Source organism: Thamnophis elegans, chromosome 2 (genome assembly GCF_009769535.1).
Source record: "Thamnophis elegans isolate rThaEle1 chromosome 2, rThaEle1.pri, whole genome shotgun sequence".
Classification (NCBI taxonomy): domain Eukaryota; kingdom Metazoa; phylum Chordata; class Lepidosauria; order Squamata; family Colubridae; genus Thamnophis; species Thamnophis elegans.
In genome coordinates, this window is record NC_045542.1 from 166,126,771 (window position 1) to 166,142,321 (window position 15,551).

At 45.8% G+C, this 15,551-nt stretch overlaps 1 protein-coding gene across 1 annotated transcript in view; it reads right to left on the bottom strand.

Annotated features, from left to right (window-relative positions):
* Positions 1–11,348, bottom strand: part of LOC116502537 — a 46,200-nt gene extending 34,852 nt beyond the window's left edge. The window contains exons 1-3 of the mRNA XM_032208417.1: positions 9,445–11,348; positions 6,043–6,160; positions 5,831–5,901 (exon numbers count right to left, since the gene is read on the bottom strand). Coding sequence (XP_032064308.1) covers positions 5,831–5,901; positions 6,043–6,160; positions 9,445–11,295 — 2,040 coding nt within the window. The 5' untranslated portion in view covers positions 11,296–11,348. The remainder of the gene's footprint in view (positions 1–5,830; positions 5,902–6,042; positions 6,161–9,444) is intronic.
* Between the last annotated feature and the right edge of the window lie 4,203 nt (positions 11,349–15,551).

The window sequence follows — 15,551 nt, forward strand, 5'->3', positions numbered from 1 at the left end:
AGCAACGGATCAGCCCATGATGCCTCTGCCAGCAAAAATGAAGCTCGGGAAGGCTACGTGTGACCTGCCTGGGCTTCGTTTTCAGCCACAATGGTCTTCAGCTCTCTGCCAGCGAAAATGGAGTGTGGACTCCCCGAGCTCCATTTTAGCTGGCAGAGGGCTGAAGAAGGCCGTTGCGGCCGAAAATGGAGCCTTGAGTGATGTCAAACTGGCTACGCTCACCACAGCTATGTCCCCTGGTACCCCGAGGTCAAACACAACCCTTATGTGGCCCTCAATGAAATCGGGTTTGACGCCCCTATTCTAGAGAAAAGAAGAACTAGGGGGGACATGATAGCAGTATTCCAATATCTGAAGGGTGTCACAAAGAAGAGGAGGTCAACTTATTTTCCAAAGCACCAGAAGGCAAAGCAAGACAAGAAAGTAATCAAAGAGAGATCCAACCTTGAATTAAGGAGAAATTTTCTGATAGTGAGAACAATTAATCAGTGGAATGACTTGCCACCAGAAGTTGTAGATGCTCCAACACTGGAGGTTTTTAAGAAGAGACTGGATAGCCCCTTGTCGGAAATGGTATAGGGTCTCCTACTTGAGCAGCGGGTTTGACTAGAACAGCAGCTCCAAAATGTTTGAACACCAAGGACCAGTTCCATGGAGATAGGGTTTTCCACGCACGGGAGGGAAGGTGGTTTTGTGTGCTGCCTGTATCCTGTGGATGGGGCTGTTCTGACCCAGCATTTGCAAGTAGTGATAAGATGTTTACTCACAAGTAAAACAGCCCCTTTTTATAAGAAGGCAGTAACAGTCTTTTATTCACATGGGCAAACAAAAAAAATCAAACATAATTAGTACCAACAAACCTGGGTTTAGGCCAAGAAAACCGAATTGCTTGCTGTATACTAGAAACAATCGGTTGGCCATTCCTAAACTCCTCCTATTTATTTCCCAGCCAGGGTCATCTGCTTCTGCCTCCCCCCCCCCCCCCGCCTCCAAGAGCCGCCTGTTTTCCTTTGCTCGCCTCTCTTTTCCTCTCAGCGCATCTGGTATAGGCACCATCTGTTCCTCCCCCTCACTCAGCTCAAGCCCTGAAGGCAGCTGCTTCTCCATCTGGGCTCTCCCTGTCTCTCTGATGCTGTTTCCTTATCAGAGCCAAAGGTTCCAAAGCTGGCCTAGGCTCTTCCTTCACCTCCTCCTCAAGCTGGCAGCTGACAATGCCTATTTCTGTAACTTAAACCTCTTTTGTAGGAATTATAGGCCAAAATGAAAAGGTATGAACGAACGAACGAATGAATGAATGAATGAAATTAATCAGTGTATGCCTGATTTGGTGCACATTTCTCCAAGCTGGTAGATCAGTGAAGTTTTTCCCATTAATAGAATAACAGAGTTGGAAGGGACCTTGGAGGTCTTCTAGTCCAACCCCCTGCCAAGGCAGGAAATCCTACACCACTTTAGACTAGTGGTTATCCAGCATCTTCTTAAAAACGTCCAGTGTTGGAGCAGTCACATTTCACAGTCCACCTCCTTGTCTGACTCTGCAGGTAGCTCTGCTAGCAGCCGACAGGCCACAACAGGGACTTCGCTTGTATGCATGGCCTGGTTTCTGTCATACCATGGACCGCTGCCGGTCCAGACCAGAGGTTGGGAACCGCTGGACTAGGAAGACCTCCAATGTCCCTTCCAGGGCTATTCTGATTGATTGAATTACACCCATTTCATGCCACGATTTATCATGGGGACAACCACATTGATTCTCCTAAATGACTCGTAGTGGAACTGGGATGGAGGAGGTACCCCTGTTCTTGCATCCTAAAATCCCTCAGCAGCTGTCCATACCATCAATTGGGCTATCCTTCTGGACTGGCCGGAGAGGTTGAAAAGGGGATCATCTTTCTCTGGAGACAGTTTGAGTCTCTATTAGCTGAAGAGAATAGTCATTCCCTAGGCCTCTCTTTTGTAAGGTGCAAATGGGCTCAAGGCTCCCTTTGCTAAAGCCAGTGATGGTGAACCTTTTTTGCCTCGGGTGCCAAAACCACAGACACAATCGTTTAGTTTAATCCCCCTACACGCACGCTGTTCCCTCTGTGCATGTGCGCATGACACCCCCACCCACTGCCCCGCGAATGTGTGTATGGCTTTCTTGGGAGCCTGGGGAGGGTGAAAATGGCCTCCCCCGCTCCCGGGAGGCCTTCCGGAGGCCGGAAATTGTCTATTTTCCAACATCCAGTGGGCCTGGTAGGTCTGTTTTTCGCCTTCCTCAGGCTCCAGAGGCTTTCTAGATGCCTGGGGAGCCAAAACATGTTTGAACACCAGGAACCAGTTCCGTGGAGATAGGGTTTTCCGCAGACGGGAGGGAACGTGGTTTTGTGTGCTGCCTGTATCCTGTGGATGGAGCTGTTCTGACCCAGCATTTGCAAGTAGTGATCCAACTTCTGGTTGGCACGTTGGCCTGTTGGCGCGCATGGAGCTAACAGGGCAACGCCTTGCGTGCCCTCAGAAATGGCTCCGTGTGCCATTCGTTCACCATCACGGTGCTAGACATCTAAAGGGAGCCCTCAACGTACAACCACAGTTGAGGCTAATTTTTATGTTGCTAAGTGGGAAATCTGCCAAGTCAATTTTGCCCCATTTTGCGACCTTTCTTGCCACAATGGTTAAGTGAATCGCTGCAGCTGTTAAGTTAGCGACATGGTTGTTAAGTGAATCTGACTTTGCTGGCCAGAAGTTCGCAAAAGGGAATCACATGATCCAAGAACATTGCAAACATCCTGAATACGAGTCAGGTGCCAAGTGTCCGAATGCTGATCACCTGACCACGAGGATGCTGCAATGGTCGTAACCGTGAAAAACAGTCTTAAGTCACCTTTTTCAGTGTGGTCGTAATTCTGAATGGTGACTAAACGAACTGTTGTTAAATTGAGGGCTACCTGTATACAGAATTTTTAGGATTTATCTGTGAGTGTGCAGTTATCTTTCTGGATCAAATCAGAATAGAACTGGAAGGGACTTTGGAGGTCTTCTAGTTCAACCCCCTGCCCAAGAGGAGATTCTACACCATTTCAGACAAGTGACTGTTCAGTCTCTTCTTAAAAACCTCCAGAGATGAAGCTCCCACAACCTCTGAAGGCAAGCTGTTCCACTGGTTAATTGTCCTCACTGTCAGGACGTTCCTCCTCAATTCCAGGTTGCTTCTCTCCTTGATTAGTTTCCCTCCATTGTTTCTTGTCTTACTTTCTGGTGCTTTGGAAAATAAATTGTGGCAGCCTCTCAAATACTGGACTATTGCTATTTTGTCTGATCTAGTCCTTCTGTTCTCTAGACTAGCCAAACCCAAATCCTGCAACCGTTCTTCATGTGTTTTAGTTTCCAGGACTTTAATCCTCTTAGTTGCTCTTCTTTGCTCTTCCAAATTCTCAACATCATTTTTGTAATGTGATGACCAAACTGGATGCAGTATTCCAGGTGTGACCTTACTAAAGCTTTATAAAGGGGTACCAATACTTCACATGATTTTGATTCTATGCTTTTGTTTATACAACCAAGGATTGTATTAGCTTTTTTGGCTGCTCCTGCATACTTCTGGTTCATATTTAAGTGATTGTCCACTAGGATATCAAGGTCTCTCTAGCAGTTACTGTTTTTAAACCAGGCTTTGCCTCATTTGTACTTTATACCTTTGATTTTCACAAAAAAATCACAAATAGGCCCATCACTGGTTTTCATTCTACATGATAATTTGCAGGATAAAGTGCTGGTATGATCTTCTTTAACATTTTAGCTGATACACCGCAAAGCTCCTGGGGGGGTTGAGCCTGTCCACTCCCTCTTAAGAACTTTACAGAAGCAGAGCGAGCCCATGAAAACGATTTAGAATAGAGTAGAATAGAATAGAACAGAATAGAATAACAGAGTTAGAAGGGACCCTTGGAGGTCCAACCCCCTGCTTAGGCAGGAAACCCTACACCACTTCAGACAAATGGTTATCCAATATCTTCTTAAAAACTTCCAGTGTTGAAGCATTCACAACTTCTGAAGTTGTTCCACTGATTAACTGTTCTGTCAGGAAATTTATCCTTGGAGTTACTTCTCTCCTTGATTAGTTTCTATCCATTGCTTCTTGTTCTACACTCAGGTACTTTGGAGAATAGCTTGACTCCCTTGCCCCTGAGATATTGGAACACTGCTATCATGTCTCCCCTAGTCCTTCTTTCTCTTAAAATAGACATACCCAGTTCCTGCAACCGTTCTTCATATGTTTCAGCCTCCAGACCCCTAATCATCTTTGTTGCTCTTCTGTGCACTCTTTCTAGTTATCTCAACATCTTTTTTACATTATGGCGACCAGAACTGAATGCAGTATTCCAAATGTGGCCTTACCAGGGCATTATAAAGTGATACTAACACTTCACATAATCTTGATTCTATCCCTCTGTTTACACAGCCTAGAACTGTGTTGGCTTTTTTGGCAGCTGCTGCACACCGCTGGCTCATATTTAAATGGTTGTCCACTAGAATTCCAAGATCCCTCTCACAGTTACTACTATTGAGCAAGGTATCACCTATACTGTACCTGTGCATTTCGTTTTTCTTGCCTAAATGTAGAACCTTACTTTTTTCACCATTGAATTTCATTTTGTTAGTGTCCAATGTTCAAGTCTAATTTGTTTAATTTGTGAAGTGCTATCAACATTTGGATGACAGATGGATTTCAGCTCCTTGTAGGACCAACAACAGTTTTGAGAGGGGACTTACATTAAACATGACTGATCGGCAATCTGAACCCCCTATTTCACATTGCTCAGAACGAACAATATCTATCATATGTAGAGATATCAAAAGTAGATTTTTATTTTTTTTTAAAAGACAAAAAGATTGGGGTTTTTTGAGGAAAACCAAGATGTTTCGCTTCCTATCCTGGCAGCTTCATCTGTTGTATTGGATGTTGTGAGAGATGGAAGGACAGTTACTGACAGTTGAGATCAGTTGATGGGAAGGGATTTGGGGGGGGGGGGGGAAGAATGGAAAGATTGTGTGTGTCAACTGATCTTAATGCTCTCTGACAGCCATTGTGTTTACTAATTCAACTGATGAAGCTTCTGGGATAAGAAGCAAAACATCTTGTTTTTCCACAAAAAATATCAGTCCAGTTGCCTTTTCAAAATAAATAGCAATAGCAATAGCAGTTAGACTTATATACCACTTCATAGGGCTTTCAACCCTCTCTAAGCGGTTTACAGAGTCAGCATATTGCCCCCAACAATCCGGGTCCTCATTTTACCCACCTCAGAAGGATGGAAGGCTGAGTCAACGCTGAGCTGGTGAGATTTGAACAGCCGAACTGCTGAACTGCAGTCAGCTGAAGTAGTTTGCAGTGCTGCATTTAACCACTGTGCCACCTCAAAAACCACTTTTGATACAACTGTGACTTGGATAACTGAGAATCTTCATGGATTCTTTACCATATGTAGATTAATAGATTCTAGATCCAAAGTTTCGTAGATTTTCTTCCAAATGTAGAATGATAGATTCAGTACCATACGTCAAGTATATGAAAATATCGAAGAGCCGAGGTGGCGCAGTGGTTAAATGCAACACTGCAGGCTACTGCTAGATCAGCAGTTCAGCGGTTCAAATCTCACCGGCTCAGGGTTGACTCAGCCTTCCATCCTTCCGAGGTGGGTAAAATGAGGACCCGGATTGTTGGGGGCAATATGCTGACTCTCTGTAAACCGCTTAGAGAGGGCTGAAAGCCCTATGAAGCGGTATATAAGTCTACTGCTATTGCTATTGCTATCTCCAACTGATCTATCCGTGACATTTCGGCTCCTACCTGAGACGGATGTTCAACTGCTTTTTCAACACCAGCAGAAAAAAGAGAAGAATCTAGGAATGCCAACTCTCCTGCGAGATAAAAGTGAGATAAAATTTTCAGAAACATAGTAATTACTTTATTTGTAAGTATTATGCAAAAGAGGGCCCAGAGAATGGGGGGGAAAGTGTCCCTTTCTGAGGAAACTTTTCTTACTGGTGGAGGTGACCTACTTTGATCTTCATGGAAGATCTCCCTGAAGAGCAGATCCCAGGAAGGCTCTGGTGGATCCCTCCTTTCCTCCAGATTTTCATTGACGGACTTCAAGTCAGTCCTCGGGAATGGAAGTCCCTGAAGAAACAAAGAAGTACAAATAATGGAACGTACAAAAAGGAAGCAGATGCTTACTGGAACAATGGGCATTAAACATCTCCTTTCTTTAATATTTTCCTAATGCTACAGGTAGTCCTCGACTTACAACAATCCATTTAGCCACCGTTCAAAGTTACAACAACACTGAATCAAAGTAACTCATGACCATTTTTCATAGTTACAACCTTTGCAGTATCCCATCGTCACATGATCAAAATTTAGATGCTTGACAACTGGCTCATATTTATGACTGTTGCTGTGTCTTGGGGTGTGTGTGTGTCATGTGATCACCGTTCGCAATCTTCTGACAGGCAGTTAATGGTGAGATCCGCATTTAACAAAAAAGTTACTGACCTAAGTTAGTAAAAGTGACTTTTGACCATTTTTCACACTTATGACAGTTGCAGCATCCTCATAGTCACATGATTTACATTCGGATGCTTGAGAACTGACTCATATTTATGGCAGTTGCAGCGTTCCAGATTATGTGATCCCCTTTTGAAACCTTCCAACAAGCAAAGTCAATGAGGAAGCTGGATTCACTTAACAACTGAGTAGCTAATTAAATCACTGTGTTGATTCACTTAACAAACATGGCAAGTAAATAGCAATAGCACTTAAGACATATATACTGCTTCACAGTGCTATTATAGCCCTCTCTAAGTGGTTTACAGAGTCAGCCTATTGTCCCCAACAATTTGGGTCCTCATTTTACCCACCTCAGAAAGATGGAAGGCTGAGTCAACCTTGAGCTTGGTGAGATTTGAACAGCCAAATTGCAGGCAGCCAGCGGTCAGCAGAAGTAGTCTGCAGTCAGGGTGGATTTGATTTAAAGAGCAACTACCATCTCTGTCCCGCAGAGACTCCTCCTCTGACCCGCTGTTGACTCACTGACAGTCCCAATATTGCAGCATATACAGCCTCATGCTGCATAACTAAGCTCCATTTCATGCGGAATAAGCTAAATTATTAATGTATTTTAAATAGAAAACAATTTTGATAGTTTTACTCCAAAAGCATTTTATTAAAATAAATTTGATTTTAAAAAGTCTGATTTAAATTTTAAAAAATCCAATTTAAATTTTAAAAAATCTGATTATTTTATTTTATTTTTAAAAAATCATCTATTTGTATCTACCCTGCTTTCCCCACCTTGAAGATGCATGCAAAAATACCAGGATGGGAACCCCAAGCATTGCTCCCCCAAAACGGGAGCTACCATCTTGAAAGTATGGCTTTCTCACATTTCTTCTAAAGATTTTACAGTTCCTGAGAAGAGGGGAGGCTCACAGCTTCTGCTGCTGGGTCCTGCAAGGACTTCCTGCACCCTCTTTGCTGGGGAGTTGGGGGGGGGGGCTTCAGGGCCCAAGGTGGGGAGGGGTTTGAAGTCAGGGAAAGCCTTTGCTGGATGCTCTTCCTTCTTCTTCTATGCCTTTTCCTCGGGTTTGGAAAGCGAGAAGCAGAGCCTGGCAAAAGGCAAGTGGCGCATGCCCAGTTCACTTCTGATATTCTGCAGGTTGAAGGAGCCCCCTAGTGGCCTCTGCCTTCCATGGATGCCCATTTTGAAAGCCAGAGTATAGAGCTGTGGCCAACATTGTGGAAACCTTTTGGGAAAAGTCTATTTTTGAGGTTTGATGGCTAATAACACTATGTTTGTTTGGAGTAGCAGCATAAATTATATACCAATGGAAAGATAATGTAATGCAACGAAGTTTGTTTAATTATCTGTATTCTATGAAAAGTTATAGCCAAATATAGCCAACAATAAAACCCAGTTAATAGAAGCAATCATTCAATCTTGGTTTCACATTATAACAGCTGTAGAACTAAAAGACTTGGTTCACTCCATGCGAAGATATTGTAATTCATGCTAAGGGTTACCCAACTAAGGATTAACCGGCATGGTGATAATTTCAGTATATCTCGTTTTTTCTACGTGTTTCACTTTTCTTCTTTATAACTGCTATTCTAATAGCAAATCCTTCATAAAAGTTATTGCATTACATTCTTGATTAAATTATCTTTCCATTGATATATAATTTTATGGTACTACTCCCCCCCAAAAAGTGGTATTATTAGCCATCCAACCTCAAAAAAACTGTACTTTTCCCAAAAGGTTTCCATAATTTTGGCCACTACTGTAAAGTATTTTTCAGTGGGAGGGAAAAAATGCCAGGTGTGGCATTTCATAACAATTCAAGCAGAGTAAAATCTGAGGGTCGGGAGGAGTGGAAGATGGAAGACAAAGGGAGTGTCTCAGGTCGGTCCCCCGGGCCATGATGCTTCCCCGCACCCAAAAAAAGGCAACTGAATTTTTCTTGGTTTTTGCTTAAAAACCTTTTGTTTCTCATCCAGGAAGCTTCTTCAATTCTTCAGGAAAAGAAGAATGGAAGAAGCTTCTTGGATTACAAGCAAAACCTCTTCAAGCATAAAGTCTCAGTTGCCATTTGAAAAAAAAACCCTTTGGGACAAGGGAGCAAAAAAGACCCATTTCAGGCTCCTTGACACCCTTTAGATAGCACCCAATACTGCTTTACGCTCATGAGAAAGGGCCAACCAACACCGTTATAGTTCATGTCAGCTATGTCTCCAAAATCAAGATGCCATGTAAGGGTTAAAGACAGAGAGTGTTAAGTCCTAGAGGGGAAAGAAGGATGAGCATCCGGCCTTCCTTGAAATACATCCTCCAAGGAGGAAATTTTAAGAGATTTAACAGATTAACAGAGTTGGAAGGCACCTTGCACGTCATCTAGTCCAACCCCCTGCTCAAGCAGGAGACCCTACATCTGCCTCTACCTAGGATCAAACTCACAACCTCCACCTCTACAACAGTTCATTTAGTGACCGTTCGAAGTTATAATGGCCCTGAACAAAGTGACAGGGCCGTTTTTCACATTTACGACCATTGCAGCATTCCCCACGGTCAGGCAATCAAAATTCAGACACTTGGCAACTGATTCTTAGTTATGACGGTTGCAATGTCCCATGGTCATGTGATTTTCCCTCTTTTGACAAAATCAATGGGGAATCCAGGTTCACTTAACAACCATGCAACTAGCTTAACAACTGCAGCAATTCACTTAACAACTGTGGCAAGAAATGGTGGAATCTCACTTAATAAACATCTCATTTAACAGAAGTGTCAGGCTCAATTGTGGTCATAAGTCAAGGACTACCTGCATAAAGAAAGCCTGTCAGAATCCCAAACACATAAGTTATTATTTGACGTCCTATTTTGAGCTTGCCAAGGGAAGATCTCTCACCTGCATCTCTCTCTGCTCCCTCTGCTCTTCTGCTTGGCTCAGCAGGAAGCCTTCGGCCAGGGCCACCGCCTGGCAGCTGGTCTCTGCTCCACACTCCCGGATCCATCTCGCCATCTCTGGGGGCAAGAAGGACAGGAACTGGTCCAGGATCACCAAGTCCTGCATCCGAACCTTGGTGTTCATTTCCGGCTTTAACCACTGGCGGCAAAGCTGGTGGAGACGGCTGCACATCTTCCGAGGCCCTTGCCACCACAAGGAGCAGGACAGAGTCCTCATCTTCCTCCTGGTAATGACTCGCAGGACATCCTGAAGGTCCTCCATTTTCTTCCACGGGGCACCCTTCTTAAAGCGGACAGCTGTCTCTGCCTGCTGTTGCGATGCTGTCTCCTTTGGATGGGGAGGCCAGAAGTCGGGGGAGACAGTCTTTCCTGATTCAAGAAGCATCTGGACGGGGCCTCTTACAATGTCCTTCCTCGTCCGTGGAACGTTCTTCAAACCGGGGGCGTTCATCTCTGCCTGCTGCCCATCTGTCTCCTTTGGAAAGGGAGACCTGAAGTCAGTGGCATCCTTCTTCAAGTGGACATCAGTCTCTGCCCACTGTCCAAATGCCGCCTCCTTTGGACGGGGAGGCCACAAGTCGGGGGCGACCATCTTTCCCGATTCAAGAAGCGCCTGGTCGGGGCCTCTCGCGACGTCCTTCCTTCTCTGTGGGATGTCCTTCAAACTGGAAACGTCCATCTCCGCCTGCCACCCACCTATCTCCTTTGCAAAGGAAGACCTGAAGTCAGCGGGTGGCATCTTTCTTGGCATCAAATGCTGCTGGGAGGGGTCTTTGGGGAAACTCGCCTTTTGGGGGGACCTGTGTCTTAGTCCTTGGACTTTGAGGACAGTCCCATCCGGAGTCACTTCTTCTTCCTCCTCTTCCTCCTTCACCACCACCATCTCCTGCCATCCTGGGACTTTGAGGATGGTCCCATCCGGAGTCACTTTTTCTTCCTCCTCTTCCTCCTTCACCACCACCATCTCCAGGGATCCAGGGACTTTGGGCAGGGTCCCACGCAGAGTCACTTCTTCCTCCTCCTCCTCCTCTTTCACCACCACCATCTCGGGAGATCCTGCCCACTCGGCGCCCTCCAGATCGGCCGCCCGCCAGCTCAGCAGCTCTTTGCGCACCAAGCGCAGCCCCTTCTCCAGCAGTGGGCGCAGGTGCCCCATGGGCAGCTCGGCCCCTCGCTCGGCCCAGCCTTCCTCCCGCAGGACCTGGATCAGAGCCAGCAGCCCTCTCGGCCCAGCGGTCCCTTCCTCCCGCGGCAGCGGCTCCAGTGCCCGGATCGCCTCCGCCGGCCGCTTCTCCGACAGCGCCTCCAAAGCCAGCTGCAGACCGAGCGCGGCGTCCCAGGAAAGGCTTTGTCTCCTGGCTACATCCAGCTCCGCCACCAGTCCCAGCAGAGCCGCCCTTAGCGCAGATACGTTGGGCTTCTTCCCGCGCCTCCCTCTCGATGTAGCCGTAGCGGTAACCGCAGGCGTAGCTGTAGCCGTCGCCCTAGCCGGGCCCGACCGCTCGACCAGCGCTTGGATGCCGCGCAAGAGAGCCATCTCTAGCCGCAGCAAGCCCTGCAGCCGCTCCTGCTCGGGCTCCGTCAGCGCGCCGTCCCGGTCTAGCAGAGCCTCCCGGCCCCGCCGGGCCTCCCGGAGCTGCGTGGAGAAGCGCTCCAGGTCGGGCGGCCCGTCCAGCTGCACCGCCCAGCGCCAACGGGCCCGGACCTGCGGGGACACATGCGCCACCAGTAGCGCCTCGGCTTTGGCCAACTTGCGCTCCAGCCGCTCCGGGGAGAAGCCCTGAGCCGCCATTGCTTCGCGCCGCAAGCCACTTCCCAGCCGCTCAGGGGCACGCAGGCGCCCACCCTCACCCCCGCCCTCTCCCGACGGACCCTCCTCCCCGGAAAGGCGGAGCTCTACGTGGGCCTTGCCCCTCCTGGTAGTGCTGGGAAATCTCCTCTGTAGGCCTTTCAACCCGAAGCCCGGGGACGCCGCCTGGCTAAGGAACAGAAGAGCAGAGAGGAGAGCACAGCAGAGCAAAGCAGAGCAGAATAGAATAGAGATAGAAATAAATACAGCGGAACGGAGTAGAAATAAGACTAGACTTAGATCAGACTAGAAAATAAAATGAATAGAATCGAGATCGAGATAGAGCGGAGTAGAAATAATACTAGAATAGAATAGAATAATAGAATGAAGGGGAGAAAAGAGGGGAGGGAATAATGAAATAATAGAGTAGAGTTGAATAGAATAGAATGAAGGGGAGGCGAGAGGAGAGGAGAGAAGGAAGAATAAAACAGAATAGGAATAGGAATATAATGCCAGAAGGGTTCTTAGAGGTCTTCTAGTCCAGAAGGTGGCGCAGTGGTTAAATGCAGCACTGCAGGCTACTTCAGCTGACTGCAGTTCGGCTGTTCAAATCTCACCGGCTCAGGGTTGACTCAGCCTTCCATCCTTCCGAGGTGGGTAAAATGAGGAGCCGGATTGTTGTTGGGGGCAATATGCTGACTGTAAACCGCTTAGAGAGGGCTGAAAGCCCTATGAAGTGGTATATGTCTAACTGCTATTGCTATTGCTAGCTCAAGCAGTAGACCCTATGCAACTTCAGACAAGTAGCTGTCCAGATTTTTCTTTAAAAACCCCAGTGATGAAGCACCCACAACTTCTGAAGGCAACCTGTTCCACTGGTTAATTGTCCTCACTGTTGGGAAGTTTCTCCTTGATTCCAGGTTGCTTCTCTCTTTGATTAGCTTCCATCCATTGTTTCTTATCTTGCCTTATGGTGCTTTGGCAAATACCGTATTTTCACGACCAAAAGCCGCACCAGATTATAAGCCGCAGTATCAATTAACGTTAATTTTTCAAACTTTTTCCACATATAAAGCGCACCGGGTTATAAGCCGCACGTTTCCCGACGCTTCTGGACATCTGTTGCAGTCGCGAGGAGGAGCGGAGAAGAGCGTGAAGGTTCTTGGCGCTCCAGGAAGCCGCGAAAGCAGTTGGGAGAGGCGCACGGCTTGGTTTCTCCTCCCTGGACGTCGCAGCAGCAGCCCCAAACTCACCGATCTCAGTGTTTTTCGCATCGGGGTGTGCTGCAAGAGCATGCCCCGATGCGAAAAACACAGAGTTCGGTGCGCTTGGGGCTGCTGCTGCGACGTCCAGGGAGGAGAAACCAAGCCGTGCGCCTCCCCCAGCTGCTTTCGTGGCTTCCTGGAGCGCCAAGAACCTTCGCGCTGTTCTCCGCACTCTCCTCGGCTCCTCACAACTGCAATAGACGTCCAGAAGCGGCAGGGGCTATCGAGCTGGAAATCCAATCCCCATTAGCCCCAAAAGCCGCTTCTGGACATCTATTGCACTCGCGAGGAGCAGAGAAGAGCGCGAAGGTTCTTGGCGCTCCAGGAAGCCGCGAAAGCAGCTGGGAGATCTTTTTCCACATATAAAGCGCACCGGGTTATAAGCCGCACTGCCGGTTTTGGATCAAATTTTAGGATTTTCAGTGCGGCTTATAGTCGTGAAAATACGGTAATTTGACACCCACACACACACCCCGCAGCTCCTCAAATACTGGAACACTGGTATCAGGGCATTTTTCGGGCATTTTTCAGGCTGTTTTCTGGTGCTCACGAAGACCAGCTGGTGATGGTGCATGAGCCCACAGAGAGGGTTCTGCATACCACCACTTACACGCATGCCATAGGTTCATCATTACGGCTTTGTGCTATATAGGGCTTTATAGATAATAACCAACATCTTGAATTGGACCTGGTAGCAAACCAGCAAACCACTGCAGTTTGCAGAACAAGGATGTTATATATGTCCCTTTCTGAGCACCAAATATGGCTCATACGGTCACACTCTGCACCAGGTGAACACTTCTCAAGGATAGCCCCATGTAGGTGCATTACAGTAGTCCAATTGGAAGATGACTGTGGCATGAATGACTCTGATTATTTGAATTCTTGTTTCAGAAAATTGATATAAAAACTGTTAGGACTCATCTCTATTACTAGAGGGTATGAAATCTTCAAAGCCTAAATTTCTCTTTCCCTGCCTCTTACACAAAAAGTAGTAAAGGCAAGCCAATCTTGAGTTTCTTCCTCACCCCATCATCTTCATGGGCTAAGCTAATGTTTATGTAACAGCTGCTGCATAATTCCTTCAAAACCATCCCATGGGACCCTTCAATTCCACTTCCTAAGTGTAGTTTAATGGACCACTGGCTTAAGACCTCTGTTTTCAGGGCAGGGAGAGAGGCATGTCAGAATTTGCATAGTCCTTTCTCCTTTCAGCATCTTCACAGTGCATTTTTTTGGAACAGAAAAAGTGTGTTGGGGAGAGAGATAACTGACTATTTCTGATCTAAATATCATAGGTATACCAGTTTTACTCACCAACTAGTATTAACATGTCTCTGGCTAGGCTGGGCTCAATGCTTTGTAAATTCACTGCTTTGTGAACATTATTACATTTGACCTCAGAAAGCAAGCTGTCACACAGAATTAATGACATTTGGGTAATAAACCAAAAGTGATGGACAATTCCTTGTAACAGTACTATCATAATTAAGCAGGGGTTCGTTTGGTTAGATACTTAAGACAGGAACAAACATTTGGGCCTCCAAGACAGCAAAAATGTTTTTAAAAATATTAATTTATTTTTTCCTTTTCTATCAGAAGCTTAAGGCAATGTTTACTTCCACCTTTTTGCTCCCAACAACCACCTCAAAGCAACCTGGATAATAGGATCCAACAGACTGAGATTTGAGGTTTAAGGCACAGTTAAACTGTCCTTGATTCAGTTTTAGAGGAAAGCTGCATACAATATTGCGTCTTCAACTTTCACAGTTGCTCAAGGGAACCTTTTCTTCAAGGACTGAGCCAAAATAAGAGCTATGTAGTTGTTTATTGATCACTTAGCATTCTATAACCAAGTTCATTCTAGATTTCTTGACACTTTTTCCACTGTTGTGTGTATTCTTCAAAGAGGAACTTTCCTTTGTTTTCAGATTATCATCAAAGTTCTTTGTATGCGCACATTGCTTTCTGCTGCTGCTTTCTTTCCTTTTCCTACTTCAAGTGCTTATGTTAGGATATTTAACTTAGTAGCTGGAACAGTAAAATGTACAATGGGCCAGAACACACAGTGTAATTGATTGGTTGGACTCCACAGTGAGGCAATCTATATTATGATTGGTTGCTGTGGATGTAAAGAGAGAAGTTTCCCTTCTTTCCTGCTTTTTTCTTCAAGGTGCTCTGTATGCTATTTAGATTCACCTCATGATGTTACTGCATTCCCGACTATCTTGTCTGCTGTAAATATAAATGTTAAATATATTTATTTATATAAAACTACAAGTTTGTGTCAGTGTCTCTGACTTTATTTGGACACCTGCTGCACAATTCCTAACAACTTGCACCTGTGCTTTCAGTAAATTATGCTTTGGAATCCTACTGGTTGCAGGAATTGGATATGTCTAGTTTAATGAAAAAAGGACTAAGGGAGACATGATAACAGTGTTCCGATATTTGAGGGGCTGCCACAAAGAAGAGGGAATCTAACTATTCTCTAAAGTACCTGAAGGTAGAACAAGAAGCAATGGGTGGAAACTAATCAATGAAAAAAACAACTTAAAACTAAGGAGAAATTTCCTAACAGAATAATTAAGCAGTGGAACGACCTACCTCCAGAAGTTATGGGTACTCCATCACTCGAGGTTTTTAAGAAGAGAGTGGACAAACATTCGTCTGAAATGGTATAAAATTTCCCGCTTGAGCAGGGGGTTGGATTAGAGGACCTCCAAGGTCCCTTCCAACTCTTATTCTGGTTCCTTTTCCTCAAACTACAGCCCTTTTTATCTCTCAAACCAGCTTGCTGACATGTTCCCTGCATTTTATTTTTGGAAAGCAACAAGTCATGTGATTGCATAACCATGATCATGTCTTTGCAGGGATAATTTCTCTTTGCTGTCTCTCTTGCCAGCCTCTTTAGCTTGGAGGTCAGGAAGGATAAGGCAATTCTCACCTGGTTAAACTGTTAAAAAGAAACACAGAGCCATGATATAGGTCAAA